This window comes from Podarcis bocagei, assembly GCF_964188305.1.
Source record: "Podarcis bocagei genome assembly, chromosome: 15".
In the NCBI taxonomy this organism is placed as follows: Eukaryota; Metazoa; Chordata; class Lepidosauria; order Squamata; family Lacertidae; genus Podarcis; species Podarcis bocagei.
The window spans coordinates 28,571,062-28,586,650 of NC_138141.1; the positions used below are offsets into that span (position 1 = coordinate 28,571,062).

General features: G+C 46.2%; 1 protein-coding gene across 1 annotated transcript in view; it reads left to right on the plus strand.

The window, feature by feature from the left end:
• Window positions 1-1,580: 1,580 nt before the first annotated feature.
• Window positions 1,581-15,589, plus strand: part of ADAMTS8 (ADAM metallopeptidase with thrombospondin type 1 motif 8) — a 35,855-nt gene continuing 21,846 nt past the window's right edge. Inside the window, exon 1 of the mRNA XM_081172495.1 lies at window positions 1,581-2,785. Coding sequence (XP_081028621.1) covers window positions 2,129-2,785 — 657 coding nt within the window. The 5' untranslated portion in view covers window positions 1,581-2,128. The remainder of the gene's footprint in view (window positions 2,786-15,589) is intronic.

Here is a 15,589-nt window from a genome sequence, read left to right on the forward strand (position 1 = left end):
GAGGCCCTTGTTCTCTGTTTGTGCTGCTGTCATGATCTATTATATTGACAGTTATCACAGACAGGGACTTTTTAGTGATGGCCCCACATGATTGAACTTCTCTCCCTTAGGGAATAATAGGCACGGCCCCATCAATATTGGCCTTTAAAAGAACCCTGTACTTGGCTAAAGTGCTAATTCTTGAACTTTCTTTGTTGTTGCTGCTCATTAATTAGAGGATAGTTTAGAAAGTTTGTTTTATGCGATTTTTATAAACGAGTTCATTGTAAACTGCCTTGAGGGGACTGTGCATGGGGAAGTTCAGAAAGTTTTTTGTTTTTTGTTTTTGTTTTTGGGGGGGGGGTTGAAGAATAATTATTTACTAAAATGAAATGAAGGGATGGAGGATTATACACGCGACTATTTCATTCTGCCCAGAGCTGAAGTTTTTAGAATGTGGAGAGCTATGTAGAGAAGCAAAAGTCCAGTGAATGAAATGAAAGGCCACTCTTGGTGTTCTGCCGTGTCATGATGTATACAGGAAGCGAGGCTGCTTAAAATAAAGCGTATCTAGCAGCTATATCAGCAATACACCAGAATAAAAAACGGATACTTATGTGCAGTGGGCGGTTTGTGAGTAATAAAAGACATGCTGTAAATAAAGACAGTCATAAGACAAAAAAATGGTTTATGTTTGGGGTGCTTGTTTTTTGTTTTTAAAAAACCAAATAAGCACAAAATCCATTCTCTATGTTTCCTTTTATTTTTATTTTTCCTTTCCAAGTTTATCACGTACTTGGAGAAGGGGGACAGAGCTGAATTCTGATTAAAACATTCCTTTTTAAAAAATAAAAAATAAAAAGGAAAGGAAACATGACCAGCTATACTTGTGTGGAAGAACTAAATGCACTGCTTTTCTAATTTTCCAAATGGCCCTGTTAATGCTTTCATTAGGAAACCTCCCTATGCTTCCTTCTGTATCCTCTGAAGAACATTCTCAGATGAAACGTCCAACTCCCTGGCAACTCCCTCCCTGATTTTAGATAGCAGCAGCTCCTTTAGGGATGAAGAAGATCTCGTTTGGGAGGACCCGAATGTATGCTAGTATCTGATAAAATGGAGTTTTATCTCTTTAGGATTTGGAACTCTTCCCCATGGCAGACTTACTTCCCTTCCCCAAGAGCCCCTGAAAAAGGAAGGAACAAGTGGAAGTCCTCTTCTTCTTCTTTTACCCCGTACAGTGCAGAATTAATGCAAGTGATGACAAATCTCTTGGAATGCAGCCTTTTAAAAGTAAATTTTAAAAAGAATGTCTGATTGCCAAAGGGTGATCAAAGTCCTGGAAAGAGTTAACACAAAGAGAATAAGAAGGGGGGGGATGTTTGAGTTGACACTTAAACAAGAGAGGCGGGTCCTCCTAGCTCCTGATTGGCTTCAAGTTCTATCCAAAAACCTCCCCTCCCCCCCCCTTTTCATTCCTCCTCCTCCTCCTGCTCTCTAGGTCCCAGGGGAGAATGTGGAATAGTGAGAGAGATCAAAAATAAACCTCTTATGTCAAAGCAAGGGGGGAAGAAAAGTATAAATACCGAGGACTCTGCAGCCAGATTTGGTGCTTCAAAGGCTTGGGAAGAAGCAGCCCAGGGAGAGAGCGGAGCAGCCTAGGGAGAGAGCTAGAGAGCTTCTTAGGAAGGGAAGGGAGGGAAACTCAGAGAGGCAGAGAGAGAGAGAGAGAGAGAGAGAGAGAGAGAGAGAGAGAGAAATCAGGATTCCAACACCCACCCAGCCCCAGCCTCTTTCAACTCGACACACTTTTTTCCAAGTGGACAGCCCGCTTTGCTGCTGCATCTTTTGCCCGGAAAGGTGCAAGAGCTACTTTGGAAGCTGGTAACAGAAGGAACCCCACAAACCAGCCTTTGGGATTTTCCTGGGGGGGGGGCCTCAATTCTCCCTCTACGCTGGGCAAGTTGTCGCTGACTAAACTTGGCATTAAAACCCCAAATTTGTTCACTCCTCTCCTATCAATTTCAAGCCACAGTTTTCCCCCGGGGATCGCGGCTTGCCAATTTGCAGCATACACAGCTGGGGACTTTGCTGTTTCTTCAACCGAGCCTGCTCTTCCCATCCCGTCACTGGCTCCCTGAGAGCATCAATGCCCCTTTCTCTGCAACCACCGCAGCCCTCGGCTGGCCGGCTGCCGGCTGGCCGCACGCTCTTCTTCCCTCTGCTGCTGGTCTTGCGACTGCTGGGCAATGCCTGGGCACTGCCCACCCAGGACAGCGACTCCCAGGGGGTGGTGCCAGTCTGGATGGTCCCTCCGGGAAGCGAAGGGCAGGTTTCCTTCTCCATCCGTGCCTTCAGGAAGGAGTTTGTCCTGCAGTTGGAGCCAGATGCCAGCTTCTTGGCACCTGGGCTGAAGATCCAGCACGTGGGTAGGAAGGAGCTCCTTGCTAAGGAGGACGTGGGGCTCCGGAGCTGCTTCTACTCTGGGACTGTGAACTCCCAGCCAGACTCCCTGGTGGCTGTCAGCCTGTGCCAGGGCATCCGTGGCTCCTTCTTGGTGGATGGAGACAAATATGTCATCCACCCACAAGGTCATGAGAATGGAGATCCTCTGCTGCAGGCCCACCAGCTCCAGAAGAGGGGGTGGGCAAAAGAAGCTGGAGAGGACATCCCAGAAGAGGGATCCCGGGTAGCAGAGTCCAACAGCACCAGCAGAACCAAGAGGTTCATCTCAGAAGCCCGCTATGTGGAGACCCTGCTGGTGGCTGATGCCTCCATGCTCCAGTTCTATGGGGAAGACCTGACGGTAAGCAGCGCTACAACTTTCCTTCTCTTCCTGTTAGATGCTCAGAGCAGGTGCAGGTTGGGCGGTGCATGCCAATATGCATGGAATCTTAAGTGGGAATCTTTGAGCTGTGGGTGGGGTGGTAGATCTGGGGTGATGCAGTCAGGGGCAGATCATGGTAAAAGCATGAACCCTGAGCAGTAATTCTCCAAATCTCGCTTGCCTTCAACTTCTGGATGCGTACACACCATACATTTAATGCACATTAACTCCTGGTTGCGTTCACGCAACACATACAAAGCACATTTAAAGCACACACATACCCTAAGAATCTTGAGAACTGTAGTTCACCCCACACAGCTACAATCCCCAGCAAACTACCATTCCCAGAATTCTTGCGGGGGGGGTGTGATATGCTCTAAATGTGTGGTTTGTTCACTGCTGTCTTTCAGCCTCCTGTCTGTAATTTTATGGGGTAAGGGCCATAATAATTCTGATCCACATTGCAGGGCTACTTACTGGGAATAACACTTGTGAAGCACTGTGAACACTTTAAGGCACATGATAGCAAAAATGATCATAGTGGAAAACATCTGGGAGAATGATGCTCCATGCAGGGGTGTGCACGGGGTCGTTGTGGGACAAAGCACTTCTTTGAGACTGCTCACTATTGAAGGGCAGACTTGTTAATAAGGAACTTCCGCTAAACAGCAACTGTTCCAACAAGGAAGTTATCTCCTGCTCCCTGCCCCACCCCAATAACACACAATTAACACATCCCTCGCAATGTGATGTCATCACGTTCTGCATTTCCCCGCCCCGGCTTCACATCATCGAATATTGCACGGTGTGATGAAGTCATACATCTGATGGATGTTCCTAGATGTTATGGGGTGGGGGTGAGGAGTTTAACACCCAGATGACATTTCTAGCAGCTGCCTGAGTCACCTTGTCTGGTGGAGATGAAACGTCTGTATTTTAACTCATCGTTTTCTTTGTACCTGGTAAAGTGCACTGCAGAACTTGAAAGCTGGTATTTTTCAAAGCATAATTTTGTCCAGAGAGAGGCAAAATTGAACTACGTATTTTGTGGGTTTTTTAAAAAAAATTGTGGGAAAGGAGCACAGCATCTTTTGCCTATGCTAAGCTGATGACATGAGAACTGTAAAGCAATTTGATATTACAGTCATTAAGCTAATCTGTGTTCCTCATTATTGTAAGGTCTGCCTCTTTGGTAAACTAATTTGGTACCTGATACTACCTTTTGGAGACTAATGGGGGGGGAGTTGGGGCTTTGTTTAGTAGGAGAAGGGGAAGAGGCACAGTCTCTATTAGTAGCCACATAAGATTAGTAAAAGTTCTAGAAGTCATGTTTTGATGTTAGCCTCCCTCTCTCTTGGGCTGCATCCCCACCCCCAAGCCGTGGTTGAAGAGAACCACTTGAACCAGGAGACCCACAGATTTCACAAGTACCATTTACATCAGTAAATTTATGTTCACCGTGTGAAAGTCTTACTCAGCTTTGTTAGCTCTAAAAGGGAAGTTTCTATCCTGGAACTTGTGTGCAAGGAAAATCCTAACTTCTGCTAGGACAGCGGCTTTCACAGTGGTGAAATTAAGCAGAAATTATATGAAGGGCATTCTATTAAAATGAGAGGGGAACAGAGGTGCATGGGCCATTACAAGGGGTTCTGCTAACAGAGTATTTGTTAGTATTTGGCCATGTTCATCGTCAGTCCCTGCATTTTTAGTGGGGAAGTTACAGTATTTTATCTGAGGTGCTAATAGCAGGAATGGGCTCAGTACAAGTCAGGTTTATTCGGGAGACCTCCTTCTTTCAGCACATAGCAGGTGGAACTTCAGAAATGTTAAATGTGAATATTTATTACGCAGTAAGATGTATGAAACATTTCCATGATAGGCAGGATGCATGTGGAATCGCACTTTGGTCTCTTCCAGACTTTTGCTCTTTTGGGGTGGGATTCAACCACATGCCAGCAAACTCAGATTGCACAAATAAAGCTGGTTATTGCTCTGTGCAACAAACCACCCTCCCCACTCAAATCAGATGTTTTGTGATGAGGGAAATGATTGGGAAACGCACCCTTGGAAAGCGAGGGATAATAGTTGCTTGGCACAGGTTGATATACCCTTCCAACAAACAAATCTGAATGTGTGCTCAATGAACAGCTGGCAGAAATGACATGGAACTGCTGAACTAAGGAAACCTTGACTCTTAGGGCAGGAAGAAAGAAAAGTTTGTAAAAGTTAGAGAACTTTGCTTCCTATGGTGTCCACACACACACACACACACACACACACACGGCATACGTACAAGTGTAACTTTCCTTTATCCCACTTTTGCTCTCGATCAAACAGATTTTGCAGATTTTTTAAACAATGAAAAACAACTTTCCAGCTCTATTTACCTGAGGTGAAAATCGGATGGCTGTATACATATGCCACAAGCAGCTATCACTTTTTCAAAACGATTTCAATTCTGTGGGGATAAAAATAACATTCTAGTCCTTTGTCTGGAGAAAGACTAGAGCTGAGTCAATTACATCCATCATCTCCCTATAGAAAGGATTTATTTCAAGCCTTTGGCTTAACCCTTTAATCCTTATCCCCAATTGCAAAGAAGGCTATGTACACAGAACTGCATTTTCTTCAGTCGTCCTGCTGCTCTTGTTTCTTCCCCTTCTCCATCCTTTTCCCTCTGCTGTGTCCTCCATTACTGGAGTTAAAATTACAGGATCCTTAAGGGTAGGGACCTATATTATATTATTATTATTATTATTATTATTATTATTATTATTATTATTATTATTACTTTTTACTCATGTAATCGCTTTACCCCCTATGTGCCCACTCGACAGTTTCAATCTGTAGAACTGGCAGTCACACAGTCGCACAATACCCATTCCAAACATTTCAGAAATTCCTCCTTTAGCTTGCCATAACTTGCACTTTGGAACTCCCTGCCTATTGATATCAGGCAGGGACTTCTACTATTTTTCGTTTGTTTGTGTGCCTGCTTAACACATTTTTTATTAGGCCTATTGAGATGTGTATATGTTGCTGTGGTTTTAATCAGTTTTTAGTTAACTGCTGGTTTAATTTTTTTATGTTTTACTTATTTTATCTGTTTTCATTGTTTATTTTAATATTTTTTGTCAACCGCTTAGAGGTTTCGTGACAAACAAAAGTGGTATATTAATTTTGTAAAGTGAGTAAATAAAAAAATATATAAAACTGCTATGTCGCTTTGAAAAATGGTAGACATTGGATGGTGCTATACGAATACATAATGCTTCAGTAGACATCTCACTAGGCTGAACTCTGGCTCAGACGATAGACTCCCTGCTACAGTGCCAAACCTCTGTAATACTAATAACCCCCTTATATCCAGACGTCATGCGGATCTGGGAATCTCGCCAGCAGCAGTAGAATGTCTAAACTGGGTAAAATATGAATCGTAAATCTGTACAGTAGTCAAGAAATACAATGGATTTCCCAAAATAGGAAGATATTGAACGACAATTGTTTTTCCCTAGAAGTGATTTATTTTGGATAGTTGTTTGTTTGCTATGCCTTTAGACACCTCTTAAGATATTGTAACCATATTTGGATGATGACTGCTGAGAACAAGCATCAGATTTTTGTCTCTGTTTGGGTACAATTGTTCGCCATTTTGAATCAAGATGGCGGGCTGAACCTTTCAAAGCTGCACTGATTTAAACTTGTGGTTTCGAAACTGCACTTGTGTTTGGTTTTTGTTTGGTTTCTTAGAATCCCTGAGCAGGGCTGGGCACAAGTGTGCTGATTTCTTAAATTTCTTAACAGTATTGCCTTCATAGCTGTCAACTCTTCCCTTTTCTTGCGAGGAATCCTATTCGGAATAAGGGAATTTCCCTTATAAAAAGGGAAACGTTGACAGCTATGATTGCCTTTCAGAGCAGCATACATCACGTCCCATGCAGCCGCACATCCAAGCAGTGGCCAAACCCATGTGCTTCACAGTATTCCTAGCCTGGGATTCTGATCTCAAAGCAACAAATGGGAACAGTATGTCCATCTGGAAGCTCCCCCCATTCTTACAGTCCTTCACAGTCCATACATAGTCATAGGAATCCTCTGCACACTGGGAATTTTGGATCTTGCTCAGGTGTGTTTCCCCTGTTGGACCTTAAAGACTTGGGATGATGTTAGAGACAGCCTTGGGGCAGATCCACATCACACACTTAAAGACACACATTTAAAACACATGACTTCCCCCAATGAACCCTGGGAACTGTAGTTTGTTAAGGGTGCTGGGAATTGTAGCCCTGTGAGGTTGGAATAGCATCTCCCAGGATTCTTTGGAGGAAGTCATGTGTTTTAAATGTGCACTGGATCTTGGGCACCTGGGGCGGCATGCCCAGGGGTGGTGAGAACCATCCATAGGAGGAGGGCGAACCGCCCATAGGGACAACATGGCCTGTGCCTTCCCTATGGGCACCACGTGCCCTGTCCCTATGGGTGCCACGCAGCATCCATGGGGACGGCACAGAGCGTGGGGTGCCCTTAGGGAGGGACAGGACATGCCAAGGGGCCTCAGCCACCCTACAGCTGGGGGGAGGCAGCCAGCGGACAGCACGGAATCTGCGGGTAACAAGATGCATGGCTCGTGCACGCTGCAGGCCCCACCGTTAGTGCAGCCAGCCATTTTGTCACACACACACCATCAGTACGTTTCTGAGCACAATTCAAAGTGTTGGTGCTGACCTTTAAAGCCCTAAACGGCCTCGGTCCTGTATACCTGAAGGAGTGTCTCCACCCCCATCGTTCAGCCCGGACACTGAGATCCAGCGCCGAGGGCCTTCTGGCGGTTCCCTCATTGCGAGAAGTGGGGTTACAGGGAACCAGGCAAAGGGCCTTCTCGGTAGTGGCGCCCACCCTGTGGAACACCCTCCGTTCAGATGTGAAGGAAATAAGCAGCTATCTTATCTTTAAAAGACATCTGAATGCAGCCCTGTTTAGGGAAGTTTTTAATATTTAATGCTGTATTGTTTTTAACACTCGATTGGGAGCCACCCAGAGTGGCTGGGGAATCTCAGCCAGGTGGGCGGGGTATAAATAATATTTTTTATTAATTATTATTACTATTATCATCATCATCATCATCATCATCAGGGTGTCACCTAGGGCAGGCCGCACCCCCTTCCTATACCCCTGCACTGGATGTACTTTAACTTTATAGTGTGGATTGGTTGGGCATTTGCAACAGGTGCTGGGTACCTGTCCCCAGTCTTGCTCCCTCTACCACCCAACCGACACTCAAATACTGTGCTAAGCGGCTGACCTATGGAGTGCAGGTCTGCAGGGCCTGATGCTCTCCAGATGTCTGGGACTATTACTCTCATCAGCCGCTGCTGGATGGCATCTGGAACGCATCAGGTCAGGGAAGGCTGTTCCAGGCTGCAGATGTCAAAAGGAGAAGGCTTATCTCTCTCTCTCAAACTACAGTTTCCAAGATTGCTTTGTGGAGAAGTCATAACAGCTGAGAAAGCAATGCCGTGTAGATCCCCATCAGGCTGTGGAGGGCTAGCCTACAATAGCCAGGTAAAGGTAAAGGGACCCCTGACCATTAGGTCCAGTCGTGACCGACTCTGGGGTTGTGGTGCTCATCTCCCTTTATTGGCCAAGGGAGCCAGCGTACAGCTTCCAGGTCATGTAGCCAGCATGACTAAGCCCCTTCTGGCGAACCAGAGCAGCGCATGGAAATGCAGTTTAACTTCCCGCCAGAGCGGTACCTATTTATCTACTTGCACTTTGACATGCTTTTGAACTGGCAGGAGCAGGGACTGAGCAACAGGAGCTCACCCCGTCGCGGGGATTTGAACCGCCAACCTTCTGATCGGCAAGTCCTAGGCTCTGTGGTTTAACTCACAGCGCCACCCATGTCCCAGCCTACAATAGCTACAGAGCTCTATTTCCCAGACTTCCATGAAGGGAATCCATGATAGCTAAGCACATTTAAAGCTAAGCAGGGATGTACCCAATGCTGTGCCCTTCAGATGTTGGGCTCTATCTCTCATCAGCCCCAGCCGACATGGCCAGTGGTTAGGGATGATGTGAGCTGAAATGCAGCAAACATCTGAAGGGCTCCACGTTGGCTTCCCCTAGTTTATAGTGTTCAATGAAAGCCCTTTGACATCTTCCTCACATTTCAGGAGGCCTACATTAGCAGCAGTACATCATTCCAATCTCCTGTGGAAGACTAACCAAACAAAAGGATCCATGTATATCACTTGCCCACAGCTGTTTCTGATGGCACTGGTGGTGGGGTTAGATGGAGGGGAAATACGTGTGTGTCGGTCTGGTCTGCCTGAAAAGGTACACACATGTTGCAGAAACATTGAGTCAGAAGGGTCCATGTTTACTTGGCTTCCTTGCAATCCTCGCAGCCGCATTTTCATCACTAAACATCAAAAGGTCAGATGCGTCCTTTGCAAGTTGTTTTCCGACATTAATTGTGGTGGAGGGGGCCCCCGAAATAGCTCAGATTCACACAGATGGACAAAGAGGGGGTGGCTTCTGTTTTACCTCCCAAACAACTATCACAAGATACCTTCCTGCTTTGTATCGTTGCCTAGGCTGCTCTGTCCCCTGCTCTGGATAGAGTGAGTCATACGCTAGCTATACTCAGAGAAGACCCAATAATCCATTGCACAAAGGGAAACCGTATATTTGTCATTGCCCCCACTTTGGCTTCTGGCCCTGTCCACCACTGACATGTGGCTCCCAGAGGGGTCACGCTGCTTAGACAGATAGTGGGGAGGGGTGCAATTTGCAAGGCTCAGCTCAGGCCGCATCTGGAGTCTGACTACATCCTTGGAAGAGACCCAAAGGATAAGCAAAATGAGGGTCTAGTTCCATTTGGTCAGGGGTGGGGAACCTTTTTTGAACCACTCCCTCCTGGGCAACCTTCTGCCATCATCAAGATGCCAGGAGCGGGCGGAACAATGAATATACATTTCACCTTTGTGCAGTAGGCTGCTTTCTACACATACCCCTCTGTCCCCAGTCTGGCAAGAAAGAGGCATCATCAGAGTTCAAGGACAGTGGCAGAAACACTCCAGGAAGGAAACGGAAGGAAGAAACAGGGGAAGAGAGTGTGACCTGAGGAGAGTCCCAAGGGCCAAACAGAGAAGTCGGGGGGCATATTTTGCCCCTAGGCCTCAAGTTCTGCAACTCAGATTTAGGTATTTGCCCTTCTCTCTTCCAAAGCACCTGACTAGATGTATGCTCTCATGCAAAGGAGCATAAAAGCAGCTTGAACTGTGTTTGGTATCTGCTTGGAGCCATAAGCTTGAGGAGTTAATATGCAGATTCTGAAACGTATCTCCACACAAAAGCTGTAGGGCTCTTTCCAAGTCTGCAATCCACACACACACACACACACACACACACACACACACACACACACACACACTGGACTACAGGATTCTTCTCCACTTCCTCCTCTACCTTCTATGTAATGCTAAACAGCTGCCACAGTCCTCCTCTAGAGCAAACATTGGCAAAACAACTGCTGATTATGAAGCACTCTGGTATGAAAAACGCGCCACACAAGTGAACATTGTTATTCTGGAGGCGATGGCTGAGGACCCAGCATGAGTAGCTTCCAAGGGCTGGGAGGAAAGCAGGCCAGCCCTGGAATAGTATTATGGTTATCAGGTTGTCAAACAATTGCTCATGTCCCACGCTGAAAAGAAACAGGTGACGTTGCTTCAGAATTCATTGTGAAATGTCCCCTGTGTGTCAGTGTTTCCTAAGACTTTGATGGAGGACACACACTCCTCCCCCCAACTCCCATAAAAATTGAACCTCTCAAAAAGGATACTCAAAAAGGGGGCAGGAAAGGGAGAACTGAGATTATCAAGGAGGCTGCAGTGTCTTGGCCTATGAGGAGAGGCTACGGTAATTGGGACATTTTAGTTCAGAAAAAGAAAGTTAAGCAGCAAGTGATGTAATCAATCTAGTAGAATTATGCATGTGTTTAAGAGAGCTTTTTCTTATTCTGCCATAATACCAGAACTCAGGATCACCCAGTGAGATTGATAGGTGGAAGAGGTACATTCAATGAGGAGGTACATCCAACTAAACACAATTATGGAACTCCCTGCCATCCATTAGTTTGAAAAAGTGATCAGACAAATTCATAGAAGGTGAGTCTAGCCATGGCAGCTCTAGTCAGCCTCCAGGAGTACACCAGTTGTTGGAAGTGGGGATACTGCTTTCCGTTTTTACTTGTGGGTTTCCCAGCGACATCTGGTTGGCCATTGTGGGGGAAAGATGCTGGATGTAGACCGACCTTTGGTTTGATGCATGAAGGTGCTTCATAAGGTCTAATGAGGCATGCCTCATTCTCACCCCAAAACGGCATACGAGTAAGGGCTCATGCAGACTTCCTTTTGCACTGTGCTTTCAGGACACAGTTCGGTGCCTGACTCATGCATATACACACAGCACACAGCCCCATCTGGGGCTATCTGATATTGTTTCGAGTGACTGAATACACCAGTCTCCTCCTAGTGGGACAGAATTGCCTGCTCCCAACAAATGGCAGGAGGCAAATCCCAAGCAATGGATAGTGCAGAGATAAATCAGGCAGCCGCCCTGTGGGGAAGAGGGTTGTACTTTTTTACGCCATACTAGCAACTGGATGGCATCCAGCTTACAAATAGCTGGTCTACATATTTTAAATGGACAGAGTCAGGGACTCCAGCATTCTGCTTGTGGCAGGAAACATGATCTAGAGGAAGGATGCCTAAGTGGAGGGTCAGAACAGAATCCCCAAATGAGTTATGGGGAGCAGCTTCTGTGTGTGGCTCACGGGATATGGCAAAGGTCCACTGGACCATGTTGCATACAATGCAGATAGGCAAATAAGGGTAGAGTCCGGATTTAGATCAGGGAGAATGATGGACGGGTATGCCCCAGTTTCTGAAGACTCACTGGTGATTTCCAGTGAGATTTTTTGAGGAACCAGGGAACCATCGTTGCAGCAAAAAGTTTTGGAACTGGTCCTCCTCTCGCCTGCTCAGTGGGAGATTTTTGCCAAGATATGCTTCCCATTTTGTGCCTCCCTTTATTCCTGCTGTAATAAGATAGCTTTAAATTCCCTTATAGGACTCTGGGCCAAGCTAAGGCACTGCAGAAGGAAAACACGTAACATTCTCCCAACACTTTTTTTAAACAATGAAATGCAATCGCAGGGGACAGACACCGGAAATGGAAAAGCAGCCGTAGGGAGGGATGCCACTTTCCTCCCACAAGTGGGGAATTGGATTATGGGGAGGTCAATGTTTGCGCCAAAATACTACAAGATGGAATGAGGGCTCAATCCATACTCTTGTTTGACACCTGAGACGTTTTCAGGACCCACCCTATTCCTGTCACCCGTTTTACCAGCAACTGTTTTTAATTCTAAATTTTAAATTGCTAAAAGCGATGGTGAAGGGCAGGCGTTAAATTTAATTATCCGATTGCTTTCCTCCCCCACAAACAAAGTCTCAAAGTGACACACAGAAAAGAAGATTTATATGAGACTACTGAAGCAAATTAGAATCAATTAAGTTTTTGTTCAGCTATTAACTTAAAAATACTTACTCGGTGATTGCAGACAAGCCACCCTCCCTCGGTCTTACTCCCCTTGCCCAATCTGCAGCCTGAGAGATAACAATGCTGACGTATTCTACAGGGTTGTTGTTCGGATTACAACTGGACATTGGCCACATTCATGGCATACATTTAAAGCACTGTGATACCAAATCAAAACAAAATTACAAAAAAAATAATGACCAATTATCAAAACTGCAGCAAATGCTCCTAGAAATTACTTTCCCACAATTGAACTTTGAACGTATCAAAGAGTTTGACTTTGGACCTTGCTAAATCTTACCTTTTCTCCCTCCACTTCTTTCTTCCTACTAACTTGTCATGGAAAGCTGATTCAGTGCTTCCAGGCACTTGCCCAGGGTTCAGTTTCCTTGGAATGAGGAACAGTGGGGACTTAGGATAAATGGCTTATTTACACATATATACAACCCAAGCCAAAGATGGAAGGGCTCACAGCATTAACACCCTAGAAGGTACAGTACTGCTGCTTCCATAGCTACAGCCTTGGCTTCAAGCAGAAATCAAGCATTACTCTCATTCTTAGGCTTCTACCTGCAGCCTGCTGTCATGGTCCAGTCTACGGGCGATCAAAGTCCCAGCTGAGGTCGTCGGGACCGGGGGCAAGATGGCAGGGTGGGAGCAGGAACTACAGTCCAGAAGCCAGGGGTCCGAGGGTCAGGAAGCAGGGAGTCACAAAGTCAAGGGTCCGAGGGTCGAGAAACAAGGAGTCATGAAGTCAAGGGTATGAGGGTCAAGAAGCAAGGAGCCAAGGTCCGAGGATCAGGAAGCAAGGAGCCAAACACAGCAAGGCAGGAAACGTGTTGCTATGGCAAAGAGCCAAAGGGAAATGCTGACCTTATATCCCTTCCCGGCTCTTGCCACCAGGTGCAGTGAGTTATCAAGCGGCCTCACCTGTGCGGCCACACCTTGCCTCTCCAGAACAAACTTAGGAAGGCCCCAGTCCTGCGAAGCCCTACTGGTCACAGGGCCTGGCTCCTGCATGCACTCCTGACACCTACTTAGAGCCCACACTGGCTATTGACCTCCTCACTACCAGCCAAGAGAGGGAAAGGGCCCACCCAGAAGCTTTCTAGCTTTCTTATGCTAGCAACTCACATGCAGGGTTCATCATGGCCTTTGCCTGGCTCCTCAATAATGATTTAAACCCTTTTGATTTTAACCTTTGCAGGATCCAGGAATTAGAAGGGACTTGGACATTGTACAGCCTAATCTACAGCCCAAACTCACAACAATGGGAGTCTATCTTATACCATGTAAGACCAGTGATCCATCTAGCTCAGCACTGTCTACACCAGGGGTTGTCAACCTGGTCCCTTCCGCCCACCAGTGGGCGTTTCAGGATTCTAGGTGGGCAGCAGGGAGTTCTAGGGCACAAGCTGAATCCTTCTTTCATCGAGCCCTGGTGGGCAGTAAGGAAATTTTACCATCCAGAAAGATGCATTAGTGGGCGGAAGGTATAAAAAGGTTGACTATCCCTGGTCTACACCGACTGGCAGTGGTGCTGCAGGATTTAAGACAAGGAGTCTCTCTCCCAGTCCTACCTGAAGAAGCCAAGGACTGAACCCGGGACCTTTTGCATGCAAAGCTACAGCCCCTCAGTGCAGGTCTGAAATGATCAAAGTTGTAAAGGTGAAATGAGAAGGTGGAAGAATGCAGGAGAGAAAGGGAAAAGGGATTTGTTTTAAGAGGCAAGACAAAGAGGTGGAGAAAGATCTTAGGGAAATGAAATGTGGGTGCAGCCCCAATGGGGGAGAAGGGAAGGAGGAAGCCAAGGAGTGGGGTGATTCAGCCCCTCTCCAGCTATCCGATGCCCAAACACTGCCTGCAGCATCCTTTGACTGCCACTTGGCTTTGTGCAAGGAAATTCCTGGCTCGCACTTTAAACCGCCAACAGAGGTGCTATATTTGAGATGGGAGCCAAGGTCCTTGCAGAAACTACCAGGAATTCTGCTGATAGTCTGGTAAACAGCACAGGCTGCCGGCTTCGCTCCCCTTTCCCCAAGGCAAATGATTCCCAACAAGCTGACTCTTATTAGCTTTGCACCACTAGCTCCAAGACGGTGCCTCTTGAGTCTGTTCTATGTGGCCAGCTACTGTGGTCAGGCCTTCCCTCAGACACAATCTGACCTGATAGTGTCTCCACCACAAGGCACCAGCGGAGCGTTGATTCTTGCTCCTTGGAGCTGATTCTTCTCACTTTGCTTTTCTTATTTGTGCGCTTACAGTGCATTTGTTGTACACTCCAAAAATGCAATGTGTAGCACAATACACTCATTGGGGAGCCAGAATTGGCTGCAGTTCCCAATTCAGCATGCACCTGATGGCAAACCTGGATTTGATACTGTGGAAGTTGTGAAATGGTTCTGAGTGTACACACAATGGAGCTGCAGCCAGTTCGGACTCCCTAATGAGCTTAGATAGGTTTGAAAATATGTTGACGCAGCCACACTTTGGAAGTGTACACTGAACATGCTTGACGTGTACCGGCACAAGCCTGCGTTTTCAGTCAAGGGGACACTCAACTGGGTTTCTCCTACTAGGTTTTGTTCAATTTCTTCTTTCCCCTTTCTCTTCTTCCTTGAGAAACTACTCTAGAGAATCGGGCGTGGGGAGAGATGGCTCCATGACATCAGAAAAACTAATCAGTCAGCATATGCTGGCTCCATGATGTCACAAAAGCTAGCCAATGTGTGTTGTGTCATAAAGTCTAGCCAATCAGTTCTGCAGGATGGAAATTAATAGAACCAATTTCCTCCTCAGCTTTATCCAGGATTGACACCTCTGATTATGTATGTCTGTACACACCAACAAAAGTGTTTCCTAGCTCTGCTTCTTCCCTAACTACTGTAGACTCTCTAATTGGAGTTATCAGAGGCTGAACCTGGCACCTTATTCATGCTAAATATTTGCCCTCTGACTGGACTATAACAATAGACATATTTAACTGAATATTTCAACCAAGAGTCATCAGCAAGCTCTAAGCTACACAGAAGTGCCAAGTGGATTATTTCCACTCTGTTTTACACAGGGGTCCAAGTGAATGCCAAGGATATGAATACAGTTCAGTGAGTCATGTTTTGTGGAGAATCTCTGCACTGTAGATTGTTAATCAGGTGCAACTGAGTCACTATAATAGTT